We start from the raw sequence: 22,303 nt of genomic DNA, 5'->3' as shown, positions 1-22,303 counted from the left end.
TGTCACCGCTGCTCCCACAGGGAGACTCTCTTCTTTAAATCCAGGGAACCCTTATCACAACCTCATGTCCTTATCTTTCCTCCTCGAGCAAGAATAATGGTCTAATATGAGATAAAACTGAATAACATCTACACGGTCAGGCTTTTTTTGCCATTGTTTTTTTGTGTCCTGATGTTTGAACCTTGTGTTTATGTTTGACGGTGTTAGGTTTTCTTTACATTCCTTTGATTATGTAAACAACAATATTGCAAAAATGATGGCAGTCAACTCAAATAATCAGAATCAGATGATGATGGAATATTTTGACAGCAATGACAGTGAAAGACTGAAATGTATCGACCAATAATTTACTTTTTTTGGTGGATGTTGAGCAAATGATATCTGTCCAAACAGTTGCCCGTTGAGTTAAATCCTGTCCATGTTGTCTCTGTGTCTGCCTACATCACTCTCTTGCCTCCTGCCTTTTTTTTAACAACACATCCTACTCGTAGTTCTGTAGGTCAGCGCTGAAACGGCTCAACAGAGCACTGTGATCAATATGAACTCACACACACCAAAACCAACGATCAGCCAATAGAAACAGACCTGTGCTGTGTCTCTCTCTCTCTGTGATCTCCTGCCCTCTGACCTCTGTGTGTGTTTAACACATGTGTACAAGATGTATTTCCTTTATTGAGTTGTGTTTTTAGCTTTATCTGTGGTCAAACAGACAGTTTCAGTTCTACATATGCACTTGTGGTGTACGGTTTAATTATACTTTAGTGTTAAAATTCAGCTTTTGGTTCATATTGGTTCAGGTGTGGTTTATTTAAGCATTTTATTCATCACAAATAAAATGGTTGACATCCTTATCTCTGGCAGGCTTGCTCTATTGATGGAAGTACACTGTGTTCTCAATGTGTGCAGCCAGCTCTTAATACCTCATTTAATTCAAGCTTAGTTTTGTGTGTTTGCACTGACCTTCACCATTGTGTTGATGTCTGTCAAACCCGGTGAATGTTCTGCTGCCTCCACAATGTTAAACTGTTTGCAGCAGCAGACCCTCAAAAGGAAAAAATGACCTGAAAACACAACATTTTTAATATTAAAAAGGAGAGTTAGAGGTGAGTGTTGTCAATACTGTAGATACACACTGTGAGCACATGTATAGCAATTAAAATGTGTGAATACAGTGCTTTGCAATTTAGGAGAGCACTTAAAAATGGAAAAATGCAAATAAAAAAAATTATCTATATTCTCCAGCCACAGATACTTTTTCTTCAATTTAAGGTCAAAGCTAATACAGTTGCCTCTCCAGTTGATTCTGCGTTTCCCTGATCTGCTCTTACTGGAATTCACTAATTAGTACTTTTCTCTGACTCGTTTGGAGGAGTTCATGTCAAAAAGAGAGGTCGTATAATTATAGCTCTGGGAAAACCCTGGGCTCTACAGTATATGTGTAATAGTGTGTGCTACTATATGTGAGTATTGTGGTTGTGAATATATGCATAGCTGTTTTTTTTATGAGATTCTGTGTTGGGTGGTTTTATTTGCATGCTCAGCCTTTTTTCAAATCCAACCTTTCAACCTCACTCACTTTTTTGCCAGTATGATTAAATAAGACTTCTGGGTGTATTATAAACTATACTTTTTGCCATCAGATCCAAACACGTCAAAATTGTACTTTTGTGACTTGAGAAACACAACCCTAAACTTGCTTAAACAGATGAATGGAAAACAAGTAAATAACTCGGTTTGGAGAAAGCATTCCTGGCATTCTTAGTCTTCTTGAAAAAGCTCAAAACCCATTCGTATCCATTGTAACTCACAGCAAAAAATGCATATGTTTTTAATAGATGTACATTTACCACTAAACAAATATCAACAAACTGTTATAAAAGTAGAAAATGGTAGATAGTGTTTAGGAACAGCATTTTGTTACACCACCCCTCTACCTATCTAACACTTGGCACATTCCACGATGAAGTGACTCCTAATTGGCTGGGTGTGGTTTGACACTTCCTAGGTCTGAAGCAGAGCAGGTGCTGCCATGAGGTGCAGCAGATAGAAGCTCAAACAAGTTGATGAAATAAACATTTGTAACTGTCCGTCTCATGATTTCTGACCAAGAAGAAGTTCCAAATGTGCGTGTCAATGTCTCATAAGCAACACAGTATCAAGCAGTCTCACTTTTTAGGGTTTCATTCTGATGTGTGTTTGTTTTCTCTGCAGCATGTGGAAGGGCCTCAATGTCAACTGCACAGACAGCACAGGATACACACCCTTACATCACGCCTCACTAAATGGACACAGGTAAGACTGCATAACATCATTATTCTTTATTCTAACAGAAATGATATATAAATCAAAGTGCTGCACAGTTAAAAAAGAGTGATGATGTACAGTATATGTGTTTCAATACATGCATGTGCCTGATGTGATATGTGTTAATTCCTTAATCCTGAACCTCAAAGAAGTGTTTTCATTTGATAAATAAACAATCAGTTATTACATTTTTCTTTTTAAATGCATTTTCTGTTTTCACAAAGGCCATGACATACATGTACCTCTACCCTCCAAATGAAATCAGACGAATAATAATTCCTTTATCCGTCCCACAGATGGGCAATTTACATTGTTACAACATGTATAGATAGACGGAAATAAAAATAACACACTATTAGATACAAAGGTATGCACATAGTATTTAAAAAAACATGTAGAGATATACACATTCAGGGATAATAAGTACTGTAAGTTAGCAGAATGTATAAAATAAAACAAGGGTAACATTGTGGAATTAAGTGTTGTAGCAGGTAGATAGCAATAGTAAATAAAATCAAAGTGTATATTTACATAATAACAGATTCTTGTTGGAATGGAATACTTCTGTAACAGTTCTGAGCGATATGGCAGCCGGGTAATGCACAGCTATTAATTAATGGCATATATATATATATATATATATATATATATATATATACAGTATATATCATATATTGAACATAATTAGTATTGCATAACAAGGGGTGTTATAGTAGTCTTTGTTGTCATATGTGTAGGGGTCTACCAGGGACCATACTTAAGAAGTAGAAGCCAGTAGTAATAATAATATATGTATGTTATATGCCAAAATAGCATACACAATACATCTGCAAAGAGCTTTAGTGCAGCCTCTTCTCCTCACCTGGCTGCTGAGAAATCCATTCCACAGTGTGGATTATCTGCAGCTCTGACCACTCTCCCAGCTCTGCGGAACTGAAGGATTACTGCTTTGTTTTGGGGGCAATTATGTGGATTTCCTCCTTGGGATCACCCGGGGAGGAGAGTGGGGAGGGAGAGAAGACTGCAGCCTCACAGTGGAAATTAGGCCGCCAACACAAAGCTCCAGAGGAATGATTTAACGTTTAGTTGGGAAAGCAAAGAGAACTAGCAATTAAGATATAGACCGACGAAACCTGGCGCAGCAGTGCATTCAGAGATGTGTTATTCAGGCTGTTGTTTTTAGATCATGTTGAGTTTTTTAAAAGCCTTTTTGTGAAGTAAGCAAGCTTAATCCAATTGGCAAGAAGTTGAATATTCTCTTATTCGACCCTGAGATCCCCCCAGTGGGATTTTGCTCTACAACTGCCACTTAAACCGGAGTGAATACTATAAATATACGATAAATTAATAATTAAGAAAGCAGTTCATTAAGTATCGGGGGCTGTTCTCACGCCGGCCCTGGGAGAGCCTCTGCCCTTTACTCCCTCCCCCCCCCCCCCCCCGATGCAAATTAAGAACTTCACCTTTCCTCTTCAGAGAGCAGGGAAAACTTCAGCTGGAGACTTCCTGATACCAAATAGTATTAATTCTAGCAAAACCCAGGCACTACCGCTCAATGTATTTGTGTAATAGCTCTGATTACTTTATTAGAGGGGAAGATGTGTTTGTCTTCTCTAAATTATTGATAATCATTTCCAGTGGAACTGTGCCTCCACTGCTTCCTCTATAGGCTGCTATTGTCCAAATTAATTCCTAACATTGTGAATCCCTTCATGACCTGAGGCTGGTTCAGACTAGCTGTTTTAAATAAGTGCCAACTGTTGCTGACAGCATGCAGATCTAGCTATTCAGTAAAAATAAAAAGTAAAAACGGGACCCTGGCATTAACAAGGGCAGCTAAAATTGTCTAGCACAAACTAAAGCACTCATACTCTGTGCTTCAGCCTTGAGTGCAAATGTTCACATACATCATTCAATTTTTTATTTGATCAAATACAGCCAACTTGATTTTGTCTTTTGCATGTATTTGTAAAGTGCAAAATTATGTTTTTATCATAATAATAATAATAATATTGGGAGGGATGAAACCCTCTTTAATGGTCACACATGCAGAGCACACAGCACACAAGGTGAAATGTGTTCTCTGCTTTTAACCCATCCTAGTACAGACTTGTATCCAGTGTTAATGAAAAATAGATCACCCTCCTCATCATTGTTCTTGTCAAAGGTGTTACACTTCAAATAAACAATGAAGCTCGGATTGAAATATGTGAAGTATAGAGGATATTGATGATAAATTATGGAGCATTTACCAAACGTCTTATTTTTAATGTTAGGCCCAGCTAAGCAAACATTTCATGTATAAAAATCACATTGTAAAACAGTGTGAACTGTTTTTACCAGGAGAAAATGAATATCTGCAGAGATTAGCACTGAATATAAGAGGAAACACAACCAATTTGAATATATATTTTATTTTCTTATTTTACTCCACTCATGGCAATTATTATCAAACCAAACATGTACACTTTAAGGAGGAGATTACCAAACAATAGATGGTCCGTCAGTCTCAGCTGCTTACAACCAGTCGCTTACAGTAACATGAAACCAAAAACATCATCAAAAGTCAACACAACAATCTACCATCAGCAAAACCTGACACCTCCATACTGACTAATTATTATACAGAAATCTGCTCTGAAGTAGTCCGTGTGAACTGATGTTCCTTCTGTGTTGCTCGTCCTCGTCCTTGTTAATTTATTTCATGTTTAAAAAGGTGTTGAATATGTTTGATTAGCTGTTTTCAAAGGAAAAGGGGACACTATTCCATGTGTCTCCCACTGTGCTGATATGTTGTCCTGCTTCTCTCAGAGAGGTGGTTCTGAAGCTGCTGCAGTTTGAGGCGGCCGCAAACCTCTCTGACAGTAAAGGATGCTTCCCACTACACCTGGCCGCCTGGCGGGGGGACGTGGACATCGTCCGCATCCTCATCCACCACGGACCCTCGCAGTGCCGCGTCAACCAACAGGTAAACCCCCAACAGCATCCTCATCCACTCAAAAACCTCCATCTTTAATGCTGTCGTGAGAAAATGGTTATTCATCCTATATTTGATCAGTTAGTTGTTTTTCTTTAGTCCAACACATGCCCATAACACCACACATTACATCGTTAAATTGGTTAGAAAAGTGTTTTCGTTTGTCTACAGGCCTTTTTTTTATTAATTAGTCTGAGAAGTGTATAAACAAATTAGTTCCTCTGACTTTGTGTTCGCAGGATATTATTATTAAGCTATACTGCGGCTTTTTTTTTATTGCAGTTATTTAATAGGGTTTCATGCTGCTGCCAGTGTTGCTGTAATCCCTTTATTAGGGTGGTTTCTGGTCAGCAGTTTCTCTATCAGCTCTAAATGCCTCTAGCCCTGACCTCTGATATCTCTGTGAGTTCACTGCACTGAGAGGAGCATCATTAACACTCTGGATTTCTTTAGCTCAGAGAAGCCATTATTAGGTTTTTGTTGCTATGATTAGTTGGAAGTTTAGATGCCCTGACACTTTCCCTGTGAGCTGTAACTATTCATGAACAAGAGAGGTCTGATCAGCTGAATTAAAGTTGAGTTCATCACTGGCATTTCCCGGGGCATTTGAACCAACCTGCCTCTCTTTATGGCTCCTGTCCAACAGAGGCCATCCTTCACAGTTCCTGCTGATCCGTCTCTGACAGCCGGCGGGGGGGGGGGGGGCAGCCTACCACTGCTGTCATCCCTCATCAGCAAATAACCTTCTCCTCCTCCCTCACTCTTTTCCTGTCCATCTCTGCTCGCAGCATGTTGATGATGTCACGGCTCAGTCATTTTAACCCTCCTGTCATGTTCATCTTTCCCTCCGGGGTATGGGGTTGGGTTTTAATTGCTCCTACAATAACACAAAAACTATTAATCGTCACCACATTTTATTTGACACCCTTTTTAAGTTGTATACAAGGTCTCATGTATACTGGTCCTCCAAATTCAGTATGTACTCCAAAATTAACATTTGTCGAGTTGGCTGTGTACTATCTGATGGAAGAACATAATCTAGGGTTGCCAATTCATTTCCTATGGAGGTCATTTTATTCTGTTGGTGTTACATAGTTGATTTAACCACTCAAAATTAAATAAAACTGGTGATCAGCAATGTTATATGTTTAAATGCCTACTGTGGAGGATATCATAAGGCCTTGAGGCAGTCACATGTAAAACACTATATTTATAATTGATGAAAGTAGTAAATTGATCAGATTTGAACCGAACACGACAGGGTCAGATGAGTATGAAGCACACAGGAAGTGTAGATATATTTTTCTATATTCCTGCCCCTGCTGGTGGTGCACACAGTAATGGACCCCTCAGGTTACTGGAGCGTAATTTACTCTGCATAATAAGCACATTTTCCTCTGTCACCATTAGCCAAATCGTTTCCCTCGGAGAGTTGTTAGAGACTAATTGTTTGCCGTGATAAATGGTGTCCCTTGCCCCTCAAGTGAGGAGGTTTGTCAGCAAGTGAACGCGTAGGTCATTTTCCACGTCGAGCTGAGTGGGCTGCTGTGCAGGCGGCGTGGACACGGACAGGGATGAAGCTGCTGATAGAGAACAAAATGTGCATGGATGCTGACCTCAGTGTGTTAAAGTCTGCTCTTTGTTCATGAAACATAGAAACAGTCTCTCTGTGTTTTAGTGTTTTCTTGCGGTATTTAATTATTTTGTAAACCCTAATGCTTTGTACAGTATGTCTAGGGGGCAAGACTAAGCTTAAGTCGGTTTTGCACTCAAAGAAAGTTCAAAGGGAGACCGATGTTACTCGCTGTGGTGTGCAGTGCACATAAAAACTCAGCAAAGACAATATATTACTTACAACATTATGCAAAGATACAAACTACAATTCTAATCAACACCTCACTTTCAAATCATCGACTTGCCCGTATCTGCTTCCCCTGTATCTCACTCTGTATCTCACTCTGTATCACACGTATCACTTGGAGCCTCGTTTATCAACAAACGGGAAATGACTGGTTTTATCTAGTTATCAGTTTCTGTGTAATTAACACAGTGAGTTTATTAGGCCTCTGCTGTCTTTCTCACTATTGCTCGCAGAAACAGCAACACACAAAGACTACAGCGTGACTCGCTCTAAGGGTGCAGTGTTCATTTTTATGCCTTAAGCAGACATTTTTTGTAAATATCTTCATTGATTTTCTGAGTTTTTCCCACAAAAGCAAGTGATACAAAGGATGTACATTCAGTTATTATTCACAAAGTAATAATACACAATATACAGCACCCATTAACCAATTGACTTACAAATCTTGAATTTGTGTTCCTCTAATTTGTATACTGCGATTTGATGCATACTTGTAGTATTTCAGTTGCGCGTTGACGGTGGGTGGATACAGTTGTTCTCGTCTTGCAGGCTTACATCTGAGCGTAAGATTTATAGCATGTTGGTGTGTTTACGATGCCTAAGCCCCATATTACCCCGCTCTCTGTCTTGTCTGCTGTAGAGAGCAGCGCCTGCATACATTAGTCAGGGTGATATACTGAGTCCCCACACACGCTCACACACATCATCCAGTAAGCCATTGGCTGCACATTACCCCATTCTCAACCATATTTCTCTGCCCACACACACACCATTACTCGTGTCAGAGGTGGAGTGTGTGTTTTTTCTGCTAGGTTTTATCAGTTGACTCCAGAGGGGCACGCTGTTTGTCTTAATATCAGCTCTTTACTTCCACTAGCGAGAGAAACACAGCATTCCTGCTCACCTTTTGAACAGAAGGGGGCAAAGAGTGTCTAGAAAAGGACACAGGAAGGAGCACAAATGAGTGGGAAAGGTCTTGAGAGCGTAAGGAGAAATTGACAGAAAGAGAAGTAGGGGAAGTGTGTAGGTGGGCCGCTTTTACGAAGCACCCAATAGAGGATTATTGGAGGTTAGTGGATGTCATTAGCTGGCGGTAAACCAGTTGCAGCCTACTGTTTGCTGCCTAATTGGTCCCAGTAGTTCCCCATTCACAGCTGTGTGTGTGTGTGTGTGTGTGTGTGTGTGTGTGTGTGTGTGTGTGTGTGTGTGTGTGTGTGTGTGTGTGTGTGTGTGTGTGTGTGTGTGTGTGTGTGTGTGTGTGTGTGTGTGTGTGTGTGTGTGTGTGTGTGTGTGTGTGTGTGTGTGTGTGTGTGTGTGTGTGTGTGTGTGTGTGTGTGTGTGTGTGTGTGTGTGTGTGTGTGTGTGTGTGTGTGTGTGTGTGTGTGTGTGTGTGTGTGTGTGTGGGAGGCAGTCCGACTGGGGAGGAACATAACACACTGTGTGTTTATGTTTGTGTTTGTATGTGTGAGAGGCAGTGAGGCAGGGATGGATGTGAAAGATTGCTTGTTTACTTGAGGCTCGCGCTCGACTTGCTGGGCCAATTGCATGTTTGGAGTCGTGAGGCGTTGTTTGTTGTGATCTCTCTTTCTCTCGCTCAGATTCACTCATGAGCTGATGCCTCACTTTATGTCTGTATCGTAAGATAACTGGCAAAATATATTTCTTGGATTGCAAAAGGCTAACATTGATAACAGGATAACATTGATTTTGCTGGAAGCTTTTATTATAGAATAGAATAACATTAGTGTGGTTTTCTCCTGCTTCATGACTTCATAACCCTAACCCTCAGGCCCATGTTTAGAAACTTCCGGACCCCCGTATTCCAACCAGCAACACTTAGAAGGACGTGCATCGAGACAGAGTATGTTGGCTGACTTATGGTGATGTATTTCCAGAGGTGAAAAAGTACCAAGTTGTTGTACTTAAGTAAAAAAAATAGAAGTACCAGAGTGTAGGAATACTAACTACTAGTAAAAGTCCTGCAATCAAAATGTTACTCAAGTAAAAGTACAAAGGTATTGGCATCAAATAAACGTAAAGTACCAACAGTAAAAGTACTCATTGTGCAGATTGGTCCATTCCAGAATAATATATATGATATGTTTAATAATGATTGATCATTAAAGTGTTCTCAAAGCTGGTAAAGGTGCAGCTAGTTTGAATGACTTTGTATACTGCAGGGTAGCTTGTGAATTTACTCCAGGTGGAACTAAAGTCTGATTTAAGAGTTGATCACATTTCACATCATTCATCCAAATCTGCAAAGTAACAAAGGTTCTAAATGAATGTATTGGAGTAAAAGTACACTATTTAACTCTGTATCGTAGTGGGGTAGAAGCACAAAGTAGCAACACATTTAAATACTCATGTCAAGTAGAAGTCCCTCAAAGCTAAGTACAGTACTTGAGTAAATCTACTTAGTTACTTTACACCACTGTGTATTTCACCAGGACGTATTAGCCCTGAGCAAAGCTGGATTATAAAGATTATTTTGCTTGTGCCTGACCGATAGTGTGAGGGGTGGTTTGGAGCAGGAGTTAAAACAAAGCACAAGCATAATTCAGTTTAAAAGGATGTACAGAAACACTTTTTTGGAAAACTATGAGAATGAAGAGAAGTGATTGAAGATGAGAAACTATTGTATACGTATGTATAAATGTAAATGTAAGTAGGAATAACTTGCATAATGATTTAAAGGACAATCATTGATCAAGTAAGGGGTGGGAATTAATAAGCATTTGCTTCCTCCTGCTCCCTTTCAGACAATTATGATTTTTTATTATTATTAATATGAAGACTTTTTTTGTTGAAGATATATAAATATTATCATGAATGTGGATAAATACTGTATTTTAACAATACGGTATTCTGTTTTTCACATTTGTTATTTTGTTATCTGTTCGAAATAAAGATTGAAATGAATGGGGGTGGGTGGGTGTGTGTGTGTGTGTGTGTGTGTGTGTGTGTGTGTGTGTGTGTGTGTGTGTGTGTGTGTGTGTGTGTGTGTGTGTGTGTGTGTGTGTGTGTGTGTGTGTGTGTGTGTGTGTGTGTGTGTGTGTGTGTGTGTGTGTGTGTGTGTGTGTGTGTGTGTGTGTGTGTGTGTGTGTGTGTGTGTGTGTGTGTGTGTGTGTGTGTGTGTGTGTGTGTGTGTGTGTGTGAGAGAGAGCCGGCACACAACCTCCTCTGTGCTAGTCAATTTAAGGGTTATTCTGTGTGGGTCAAGTATGTCCCTCTGTACTGCACAGGGACTAAAGCTGGTTTCTTTGTTTCCATAAACAGACGGACAGAGGCAATACTACTCCTCTCTCCCTCCTGTGCTCCCAAAGGAGGAGAAAGTAGAACAGCAGCAAATAATCATGGGAGATAATAAGAGAGATTAGAATAGTGCGCCAGCTGTGCTTCACATGTGTGGAAGCATGCGTAGATGAAATACTTCCAGCAGGCCTTTCTCCAGGTGCAGCGCGGCCTTCTGGGAGCCCAGAGGCTGTGTGAACCAAGACAAAGGTCATGAGGTGGCTCACCTGCTGTGTGTTTATGTGTGTTAGCGCCTGTGTGTGTATACATCCTACAGGCTGCACACACATGCTGTTACCACAAATGAAATGGAAGCCATGTGTTCCCTGACGGTCAACATGTGAACTCTGTGTGAAGCTACTCAAGAAGCCAGCGTGGGAAAAGCCGTTTTTTATTAAATAAAAAAAAAGCTATATGTCATACAGTATGTTTTCCCACACGCTCCAACGGCTTCCTAATTAAAGTTGAGTAAAATAAATGTGGAAATTGTAACAGACAATTAAGTGTGAGCTTGTTAATTGAGGTGTCATATGAAAACACAGAAAAACGTTAGCAGCTTTTTCCCTTTTGGTGTTTGACAGAAAATGGAAAATGTGTTTTTTCTTTAAGTTGCCTGCCCTGAAGATAGATCAGAGTTCACATTTCATCTTCAGAGTAGCATATTGTGTGTCTCGCTAAAGGGCACTGCAGCGGTATGAATTTGAGAAAATATGTTTTGATCGGAATATGACAAATGACACTTTGGTGGGGGGGTTTATAGAGTATATGGATCAAATCAGCAGTGTGTGTATTCAGTTGAATTTATGAAAATGCTACACTTCAAACATCAGTGAATACAGATCTAGTAGTGAGGTACATTTTTAGATGTTATTATTACTATGCCTCAAGGTGATGAATTATAATTTTATAAGATTTATGTATTAATTGTTTTGGAGATTCAGTTGCCTCAATCCTTTTAGGCTGAAAGAAACAGCTGCCATTTCAAAAGTACTTCTAAAAATGTTATGAGGAAAAACAAATACAATTCAGTAAAACATTTAAAGCCAAACCGTTTTTTTTTTTTAAATAAGAAAATATGAATGATTTTGATAGGTATTTTGTAGCTTTTGTCCATTTCATCTAAAAAATGTTTTAAACCTTTGAATTAAAGCAAGAAAGCACCTGTAAAACATCAAGCTCAGATTTGTTTACTTGGTAAATCCCATGTACTATACATAGAAATAGAGGGATATGCTCCATATTTCTAAGAGAGGACAGGAGTGAGAAGGGCGATACAGTTTCACCTTGTGTGTCTACAGCCTATTTATTTACCCAGCTGTCCCCAGGCGCTGAGCTGCTGGGATTAGGAGACGCTGTAACGTAGACGAGGCTCATCCTGCATATCAGTCCATCAGCATTATGTTCAAACAAATACCTCTGCGCTTCACCCACAGTGGTTTCATTTCAGACCCTGATAAGGCTCGCTCATTCGCTTGGATGTTTGTTTGCTCCAATGCAAATGAACCTAGATAATGGAAATGTGTGTGTGCAGGTAAATGTACTGTAATGCCATGAGTGTGCAAGTATGTTTTGTGTTGACAAGGATTTGCCATGGATAGTAAAGATGTATCATCAAAACAAAAACTCCCCCTTTCTCTTACGCATGATATTTATGACCATTAACTGTGTTTCAGCGCTATATGTGCTGCTGAAAGAAAAGCTTTGACATGCATTTGTAATGGCATGTCAATAATGTGCTGCCATGCCTGTTGATGTGTCATTAGAGCGGCCAATCAGCAACAATGCACCGAGTGCTGGATGATATCGGAGAGCTGTCAGAGCGATTGTAATGGAAATATATAGCTGGCTCTGAGAGCATGGAGGTATTTTCTCTACATCTCCCGCTCTCTCTCACCTCCCCTCCGTTCCTGTCTCGCTCGGCCCGTCACTCTGTGTCTCTGTGTCTCTGTGTCTCTGTGTCTCTGTTCATCTCTTTGTCACTCTCCTTTTTGTCTGAGTATTGCGTTTGCCCTATCTAAAGCTGCGGATTGGACTGAAAAAGCTTTATTGTCCGTTTAAGGCTGCAGAGGTCTGTGGCAGCACCAACAATGGCCGAAATCTACCGCTGCATGCTTGTTTAAGAGTTAAATCTGAAAAGGTAGTCATTATCATCCTGTTGAAGGGTTTAATCGAGTCCGTGATCCAAATGTTAATTACCAAAACAATTGCGCCATAAGGTCCATTCATTGGCTGTTCTGGAGCTTTAGATTTTACCACATGATTGTCATTGAATGGCAGAGGTCCATATTTCCATTGTTCTGAGATATTTAGGTTCAGTGTTGACCTTGGAAACAAACTGTCTCTACTTTATCCCACATTGTCCCTCATAGTAAACCACCAATAATACCGTTTTTTTTTTCCTCCAATATTTGCTTTTTGTTACAGGATTATTACCTATAAATTAACTAAATCTGCAGATGTTTGAATTGGAGATTAGAGTTACAGAACTCCTGGAATTTAGAGATACTCAAAATAAACATTTCCCCCAGTCTTTGGAGAAATAATTTTGCCCACATAACTTCCGGACTCCCGACAGGAGGTCAGGGTGTTTGGGTTTAAAGTTCAATTTAGTTGAGCTTTGGCTCACACTGTCCAATGCACATAATGGCTCTGTGTTGTGTATGTTGTACTTACAGTAAGTGCTACTGGATGTGAGAGGCCAGAAAGAGGCAGGACAATTAATCTATTGTATAACAGTAACTTCAGACTAAACTAAATCCAAGTTGTGAAGGTTTTGGATCCTGTAAGGGGTTCATTAAGTCAAGTTGTATTTTTATTAACAAACAACCAAACAAATGCGTATTCCTCATGTATTCAAAGTCATCATTAACCATCACCATGTAAAATACTCACTTGTGAATATATTGTTAAAAGTCTATTAACTGTTTAGGTCAAAATTGCTGTCCTGAAATCAGTGTGCCACCTACTGTATATTATCTGCTGGTAACCATAGCAACTACAATTCATCATGCTTTATATTTTGTTACAAGTACAAGTGTTTTTTTCTTCAATACATTTGAAGGTTATACTGTTGGATTCAGGTGTAAAAATAAAATGCCTTTAAAAATACAAGTCTCTGGTGGCAAAAGGAGCCCGTCCACCTTGATCCCTTATCTTAGGACACTTTGTTGTGTATCCTTGCCTTCAAGTACAACTGTAATGGCTAAATGCTCAAAAATAAATGACACATTGGGACTTAAAAATGTGTTAACAGGTGCATTTAACCTTTAATAGATGAATGACCTTTTCTCCTGGCACTTCATTGATATTCCACACTAAGACTGTCTGTCAGATGATACATGATTATGCTGCTATGTGGTCCTCTGAGAAAACAGTACGCTCTATTAGATTAAATGATCCTGATTTGAGTCGCTCCAGTGGAAAATGGTGATATCGTAAACTCAGGGAACCGAGCAAGTGGAGTTTGTTAAACATAATGCAACCAACAATTATAGCAGTAAACTGTGATGAATGTGAATTACAGTGTGCAGGAGTGTGTGATTACAGTAGTAGACCTGCAATCAGAGCCGCTCTGGAAGCTTCCACTGTGCCATCAATGGAGGGGTGTGCGATCCACGGGGAGGAATACATCAATTTGATTGGCTGAGGAGGAGGGAAGGCTCCTGAGCACATTTGTAGTGTTTTTTGCAGCTAGATCACGTGTATGTGTGTCTTCATACAGGGGCTATTTCCCTGTGTTACTCACAGATACATATCTCTCACTCTCTGCTCTGGAAGTAGAGAGATGGAGAGGCTCTGGGGACAAAGAGAGTAAGGAAAGGCCTGAGATGAGATCCAGGGAGCAGAGTGTGGTCATGGTTCGTTTGAGTGTTATCATGGAGAGGCAGGAAATGTGAGGAAGAAGGAGGGCAGTCAAGATTTTGTTACAATAAGTCACAGGAGAAAATATGTCTGTATTCTGAAGCATGAAAACATCACATGAAAAGGAAAGCTTAAGCGGCATAATAATCAGACTTAATTGCCATTTAATTTCACATCATTCGTTCAGCCCGATAATTGCTCATAATTAATTACTCGTTTGGAGCTGGCTTTTTTGTTCAGTAGTGAGAGACATATCTCGGAAGCTCTGGACACGGAAGCTATGGTAGCAGTTGCTAGTAGTAACTCAATGTTTCTCAATATCAAATTAATCTGTAAACTCATTTTGTACAGCTTTGTCAGGGTTATTCTCTGTTGTTTTTTAGGATTATGTCCCCATTCATTATCCTTCCAACTGCTCCTTAATTAATTGAAGGTGTAAAGAGCTACTAATTGGAACAGCAGAACCACGTTTTCCCTTCATAGTGTTACATTTCAGCCACTTACTCAAAATATAGGTGTTGCTCTTTGAGAAACCCCCAAGAACTAACACAGATTCACACGCTTATAACTTTCCTTTCCCCCTCTTTGGTGATTTCCACAGAAGCCTAAATTGCTACAGTATGGGTGCTTCTATCATGTGTTTGTATATGTGCAGTTCATAGCTGACAGATGAACTATTTCCAAGTATACAAGAACACACACAGATGTAATCTCTGCAGGGCCATCTCACTATCCTCCTTTCTTTCTTCTCCCCTGGTATGACTATCAATCATGTCTCTTTTTCCCTTCATGGGTGTCCCTCTGCTCAGTTTTCCACATATTAGGCTGTTCCCAGAGCTGCAGGACCCCAGGGACCACCAACAGTGTTCTTGTCCTGACAAGGGCCCCTCGAGAACCAGAAAATAGCCACAGCTCCTCTAAACATTAGAGCCTCTCTGGTTTGAAATAACCTTTAAAACACAGTCTCTCGGAGACATTTAAGGCCACATGCCTGGCTTCCTATCTCTTTATCATGTTCTGGGGGAATTTGGTTATTTGAAATTGTTAGTTTTCAGAGAACTGTTTTGTTTTGTTTTTGTTTTTTCACATGACTTGGAATGCAGAGATAATGTTTCACCTCGGCCCCCATTTAGGCATTTTAAGAAAGTATGTAAATAATTGTTAAAATGGGTATTTTCACTGCTATGTACTGCTGATATGTAAGTTTTACCATCAACTGTAACTTACTAAAGATAAGGACGACATAGAAATAAAATAACTTTCGATAAATACTGTACATTAATGGCGCATTTCCACTACAGTGCGGAGCGAGGTTTAAGGGCACGGCCCGTTTTTGGTTGCGTTTCCACTAGGCGTAGTTCCGGCTAGCAGTTACTTTTTCACAGTTTTCTGGGTCTCCAAAATCGAGGTTCTTTCCGGGCCAACAACTAGGCTGAGTCTGGCTGAGTATGCTAAACTAGAGAGAGAATCGCTGGCAAGGGGGCTACAACAGTGATTTAATTGTAATACACGTTTCAAAATGATGCCGAAGTAACAACATACTGATACCGGTTAGTAAAAACCATGAAGTCTGCAGACAGACGGCAGGTGAAAACCTTTTAAAATGCGTGTTTTCTGAATGGAGATCGGCTAAGCTAACGTTGTATATGCACCGACCGTCCACACTCGCAACAACGTCTTATACAGACATAAATACAGTCAGTCTGTGGTTTGTACTTGTTTAACTTATGTCTAGTTTCTGAACAGATATGAGGAGCTGTTAGCTTGAGTGCTAACAGCTAACGGCTGATGTTGGTTTGGTGTTTCGCATTGAAGATGGCGTCACGGCTCCGCCTACACTGCAATACTATAGTTACTGCCCCAGCTACTAAATTGTAATGGAAACCCAGCATAAAGTGAGCCTGGCCTACCAAGGCCCCACCTAACTATACCGTACCAAGCCGTGCAAGGCCCTGCAGTGGAAAAGCGCCATAAGAGACCCTTATATCTGGGTAATGTGTACGCTTAATGTACTTCTGAGAAATAAGTTTAAATAAATTAATTGTTTGATTGATATGTGGTACAAACTCCTTTTTTATGGTAGTTTTTTTTTATCATTATGGTGATTGAGCAGTTGAATGGAAGCTGACTTCAGTCGGGTAAGTGGTGAGTAAAGTATTGGAGCTAAAAAGCACAAAGGGTTTGAGGAAAGAAATGTTGCTTTTGGCCATCTCTTCAATTCCTCTGACAGGAAGCTATAGATTTCCCCCTGACAGCGCTCACAAACCTGACACGCTTTTGGTATTTTACATGCAGAATGATGTACTGACCGAGACATGTCCTTCATATGTGTAGCAGAAACTCGTGCACAGAGTGTAGCTTTCCATCTTGAATTTCACCTTGTGTTTGTGTTCAGATACGTAAGACTGACTGCTCTTCCCCCTTTTTCTTCTCTCTATCTCAAAACTTTCACCCACATATGCCCTACTCTCACTCTCTTATTTTCCATTCCATTAATCACCACAAACTATATCCCTACTTCCATCACCTTTTTCCATCCTTTACCACTTCCCTCTTTAACTCTCCCTTGCTTCCATCACTTACCTCTTTCCTTTCCCCTTCTCTGCCTCCTCGCTCCATCCTTCTGATGTTTTTTCCTTCTATCCATTATTCCTATAATTCTTACATCCACTCCCACCTGTTTCCTCATCCCTCTTCCTCCTCACCTCTCCCTCTGTCACAGAACCATGAGCGGGAGACGGCGCTGCACTGTGCGGCGCAGTACGGTCACTCGGAGGTGGTGTCAGTGCTGCTTCAGGAGCTTACCGACCCCACCATGAGGAACAGCCAACAGGAGACCCCCCTGGACCTGGCCGCCATGTACGGCCGGCTACAGGTCAGTAAAAATGACAAATATGTTCTTTTCATGGTGAAATGAATAGCAGAATGTGTATATTATTTACAATACAAAGGCCAAAGTCTTTTAAGATGTTCTTCAGTTTCTATTAATACCCTTATGGTTGCCAAAATATCAAGGACCTTATCTGTATTTATTAAAATGTACATCCTTGTACCAAAAGTATTTTTCAGGCAGATGGCTTGCAAGTCACCAGATGCATTTTGTTTTGCATTAAAGTTGCAAAAATAGCTTTATCTTTAAAAGTTCCCATGTGTCCCTTTTCACCCTTAATAGAAGGTACAGCAGAATTTTTTTCAGCATGTTTTAGGTATGATAATATTCACATTTTGGTAATCTGACGCAAAAGGCTGGTCTGGTTTTTCAAAATTCCAAGAGTATTGTAATGTCGTAACTAACCTTACATTGTTGTCCAGAAAACGTTCAACATTACCTTTTTTGGAGCTGGGGAAAACAAAGACCATAAAGACTTTATCTTCTAATATAAAATATTTGAATCCAACAACACATTAAATGCCCAGTAAATATAGTTGTTACAAATATTTAAACAAAAGTTCAATCACCATCCAATCCAGACATTCCTTAAATTAAATCTCAAACTTCTACCTGGAAGTTTTTTGTTCAATTTAATGTCAAGAGAGATCAAGTAATATCTCACCTTGTTAGACTTGACCTTTCAATACCTCTAAAGGGGAGAAGCTCAAATCTCCATATACTGGATGAAAAGTCACCTAAAAATGATTCAAACCTTTGAAATTAATGAGAATGTCACACAAGCGTCCGCTACCAGCTGCTATAAGGGCACAACGCCCCTAATAACATTTAATTTGCAATGAAAATGTACCGTAATCATAAAAAAGCCAGTTACAATATGGACACAACTTATTAGTACAGGTGTCACTTGGCTCCGATAACACAAACTCAGTGGGGAGCTGGTGAGGGATCATTTTCTTTTCTATACTGGTTAGAGGGTGGGATCCTTGAGAAGCATAAGTGAACCTCTGCATACATTATGTGTCTTCGCTGGCAGGGAAAAGGAAGCATCTGGTGACTCAATCTGTACCTTCCCCAGGACAACAGGGGGGGGTGTCTGATTTAAGAGTTGATTATATTTCACATCATTAAACAAAATCTGCGAAGTAACTAAAGGAATTTAATAAATGTAGTGTACTTTTAGTACACTATAAACCTCTGATTCGTAGTGGAGTAGAAGTACAAAGTAGCTTAACATTGAAAAAGTAAAGTAGAAGTACCTTAAAATTATACTTAAGTACAGAACTTGAGTAAATCTACTTAGTTACTTTACACCACTACTAAAATGTATCAAAGAATACACACACCTTTCACTATGTCACGAGCATCTGCTGATATTCAAATGCAATCACACATCCTCTCTGCTGAGGTATGAGTAATTGCAGTCAAGCCACACAGGTTTGTCTGAGAGTGAATGAATAATTAATAAAGGCAGCGGTGTTTCTCTCTCGCTCTCTGCATCATAATGAAGGGAAATCCCTGTGGTGGAAGCTGCTGCAGCTCGGAGATGTAACTAACACGGGGCAAAAGTTGACTGTACACACACATGGAGAAATACATTAAAGGAAGTAGCTTTGGAGAGAACTGTGTGATGACCATCAAACAAAGGGCTACTCCACTACTGACTGACAGCCTCCTATCATACCCAAGATGATTGACAGGTGTATTAATTCAAGGACGTGCTGTATACTACAGAATAACAAATGAAACAGACCTACTGTATATTTCCATTAATTATCGATTGGAAAAAACCCAACACTGAATACACATTTTTTATATTCAGATGACCACATTTTTTGCTCTGCTTTTAGCTCTCATTATAACCTGACAACTTGAGGTTTAAAAAGATAATGGTGGCATATTTATCATTCGAATGTATCATCATTTCTTATCCAATACAGTAGCTATTGATTTCACACGTAAGTAAATAAAAGCTAACTAGGTTTACAATGCTAAGTGATTTGGTTAAAAACTGTGTATCCAGCTGACTTTAACGCTGGTTTCTTTACACTATTAGGTGCTACTGTTTTGGGCTTAACCTAAAACAGATAAAAGCATTTGTTTCATACTTTTCTTAAAGTCTTCCTCTTCAGTTTTTATAAGGATAAACAGACCCCACCCTCCAAATCCTTCACACGGAACATAAATGGCTTAAGTAAATCCTTCTCACTTGAGCTCCTTTCTGGCGCTTTATTATTATTCTGTATGCTGAGTGAAAATGTAAATGTATTATGGACTTGCTTGGTGCAGCATTTCTTTGTCTGCTGTATTTATTTCTCTCTGGCTCAGATAACTTTACAGTGCTTCTCTTTGATTCTCAGGGGCTGTAAAACTTACTGTTTCTCAGAAAAACTTCAAACATTGTTTACTGTTGTTCTATTCTTTCAAAAAGGTGTCCCAGTTCCCCCAAACGTTGCTGTTATTCTCCTGACTTGCTGTGTTTGTGTGCGCAGGTGGTGTGCATGCTGGTGAGCGCTCACCCCAACCTCATGACTAGTCACACGCGCCGACACACTCCGCTCCACCTGGCCGCTCGCAATGGACACCACAGCACCGTGCACACGCTGCTGGAGGCCGGCATGGACGTCAACTGTGTGGTAAGAGAGAACGAATGGCTTTCCGCTGCTGGTGTCCTACATCAGCATCCAAGGATATCACAGATTCCTGACTCAGATTATCACAGCCTTGCAGACACAAAAGAGATAATGAAATAGCAAGAATTGTGTTTTTGGCTTGGGGAAAACCATGTTCCTTTTGACAAAATTGGATTTGAAAAAGGAAACTGTTACCTAAACCCTAACCGTAACCCAGGATATATTGTTGGCTGTTTCTTATTTAAATGTGACAGCTGGGAGGTGAAGAAAGTAGTAGATTCCTTTCAAATATTTACACATTTACTGATGTAACAAGTTTAATACTTTTGGTCAGGAGGTGACATTTCTTGAACATAATCGATAAGAAGTGGCGCTTTATTCGTATTAGTGATGCTGCTGTGAGTGCAGAAGGTTTGTCCTTTTGTCTGAGTAAATCTTTAAAAATCTCTGCGACTCTGACTCTGCTGTATTTGAATATTTCAAAAGCTGCAGTCTTCTGTTTTTAATGAAACAAATGTATGGCGTTGTTGTTTTTGTATATAATCCACCACGGGCGTAAACGCTTGGCACATTCTCCTTCTGAAATGAGCCAGAGAGAGAGCATGTATACACGGTGCATGCTTCCTATGGTGTGGTGGTGGGGAGGGATGAATAATTGATTGGGGGGAAGAATTTAGAGAGGAGGAAGAGGAGGAGGAAGGAGGAGGAAGAGGAAGAGGACAGTATGTTCCTGAGAGAGTTCCCTGTCACCTCACTCCTCTTTACCTACAGTAAAGTCACCTCAGTCTATGGAGCTTCATTACTGCTCACACTCCGTCATGCTGTCTGAACCCCTCTTCCCCTTCTTCTATCACACTTTGTGTTTGGAGTTCTCTGGACAATTCAAACACTGCTTTGTCCCCACTCTTTCTGGACCATTTGTTTTTCTGAGGCCTTGTCAAAACACCACCACGCTTTGCTGCTCTCCTCACTGTTGTCTTTCTCAGGAGACGATTTCCTTTGACAAACTAAACTATTTGGCTTCGCTCACTTGTCTTAAATGTTAAGTGCAGAAAAAACAGCCCTGGTCTGTATTTATCGGGCTCCTGAGCGTATTTGAGTTGAGCCCTTTCCGATTGTTTTGTTTTAGAAGACGTTTTTTTTCTCTCTCTCTCTTACTGAGTTACTTTTTGTACTCTACTAATTCAATTCAACGATATTGGACAGGGATCCAAGTGTTCAGCATTTTACCAACAAACTTATATGGTAGGTTTCCATGTGTGTACAGTATTTATATGAATACAAGCATACACAAAAAAAAAATATATATATACATATGCTTACACATATATACTGTATACACACATTTCCAGGTTGAAAAGAACGTACAATACCAAATCAGTGAAAAATAAATGTAAGGAAAAGAGAGGGAAAGAAAGTAGAAACCAACTCCGGCCAACTCCATCTCCACATGTCCAACCATGAGCTCTATGAGCCCTTCCAATCTGGCTTCAGACAGCAACACAGCACTGAGACCGCCCTCATCAAGATCACCAACGATCTCCTCATTGCTGCTGACTCTGGCCGCCTCAGCATCCTCATCCTCCTGGACCTCTCTGCAGCGTTTGACACTATCTCTCACAACATCCTCCTCAACCGCCTCTCAGACCTCCTAGGTGTCACTGGCAGAGCGCTGTCCTGGTTGACATCCTACCTCCACAACAGGAAACAGTTTGTCTCCATCAGTGGCTCAAACTCACCCCCGGCCCCAGTCCACCACGGTGTACCCCAGGGCTCTGTGCTTGGCCCCCTCCTGTTCACCATTTACATGCTCCCCCTCGGCCAGATCATCCGACATCATGGGCTCAATTTCCACTGCTACGCTAATGATACCCAACTGTATCTCAGCACCACTCCATCCTCCCAGCTCCTCCCTCAGTCTCTCATCAACTGCCTGCATGACATGAAAACATGGATGTCTTCCAACTATTTTAAGCTGAACAGCAATAACACAGAGCTCATGGTTGTGGCACCCAAGGCCCTGCTCCAGAAGGTTGGTGACTTCGTCCTTGAGGTCGACGGCTGCTCCATCTCCCCATCTCCTGAAGCCCAAAACCAGGGTGTCATCCTCGACTCCACCCTTTCCTTCCATTCCCACGTCAAATCTGTGACCAAATCGGCCTTTTACCACCTAAGGAACATTGCCAGACTCCGACCTTCACTCTCGGAGTCGGTTGCCGAAACCCTAGTGCATGCTTTTGTCACCACCCGCTTGGACTACTGCAATGGTGTCCTGTTCGGGGTTCCCAACAAAACCCTGGACAGGCTCCAGTATGTCCAAAACTGTGCTGCTAGGGTACTCACACACACAAAGCCGTGGCAGCACATCACTCCCACCCTCATCCACCTACTGTACACTGGTTGCCGGTCAAGTCCCGCATATCCTACAAAGTCCTCCTCCTCACCTACAAGTCCCTCCATGCCCTTGCCCCCCAGTACTTATC

General features: G+C 40.6%; 1 protein-coding gene across 3 annotated transcripts in view; it reads left to right on the top strand.

Annotated features, from left to right (window-relative positions):
• The window catches only part of anks1b (ankyrin repeat and sterile alpha motif domain containing 1B), a 212,451-nt gene that overhangs the window by 50,054 nt on the left and 140,094 nt on the right, over positions 1-22,303 (top strand). For all 3 annotated transcript variants that reach the window (XM_079654794.1, XM_079654797.1, XM_079654793.1), the window contains exons 2-5: positions 2,212-2,292; positions 5,116-5,272; positions 17,020-17,172; positions 19,680-19,823. In XM_079654794.1, coding sequence (XP_079510920.1) covers positions 2,212-2,292; positions 5,116-5,272; positions 17,020-17,172; positions 19,680-19,823 — 535 coding nt within the window. The remainder of the gene's footprint in view (positions 1-2,211; positions 2,293-5,115; positions 5,273-17,019; positions 17,173-19,679; positions 19,824-22,303) is intronic.

Source organism: Notothenia rossii (genome assembly GCF_949606895.1).
Source record: "Notothenia rossii genome assembly, chromosome: 10".
Classification (NCBI taxonomy): Eukaryota; Metazoa; Chordata; class Actinopteri; order Perciformes; family Nototheniidae; genus Notothenia; species Notothenia rossii.
The sequence above is the reverse complement of the archived record's forward strand: the minus strand, read 5'-3'. Positions and strand labels throughout refer to the sequence as shown.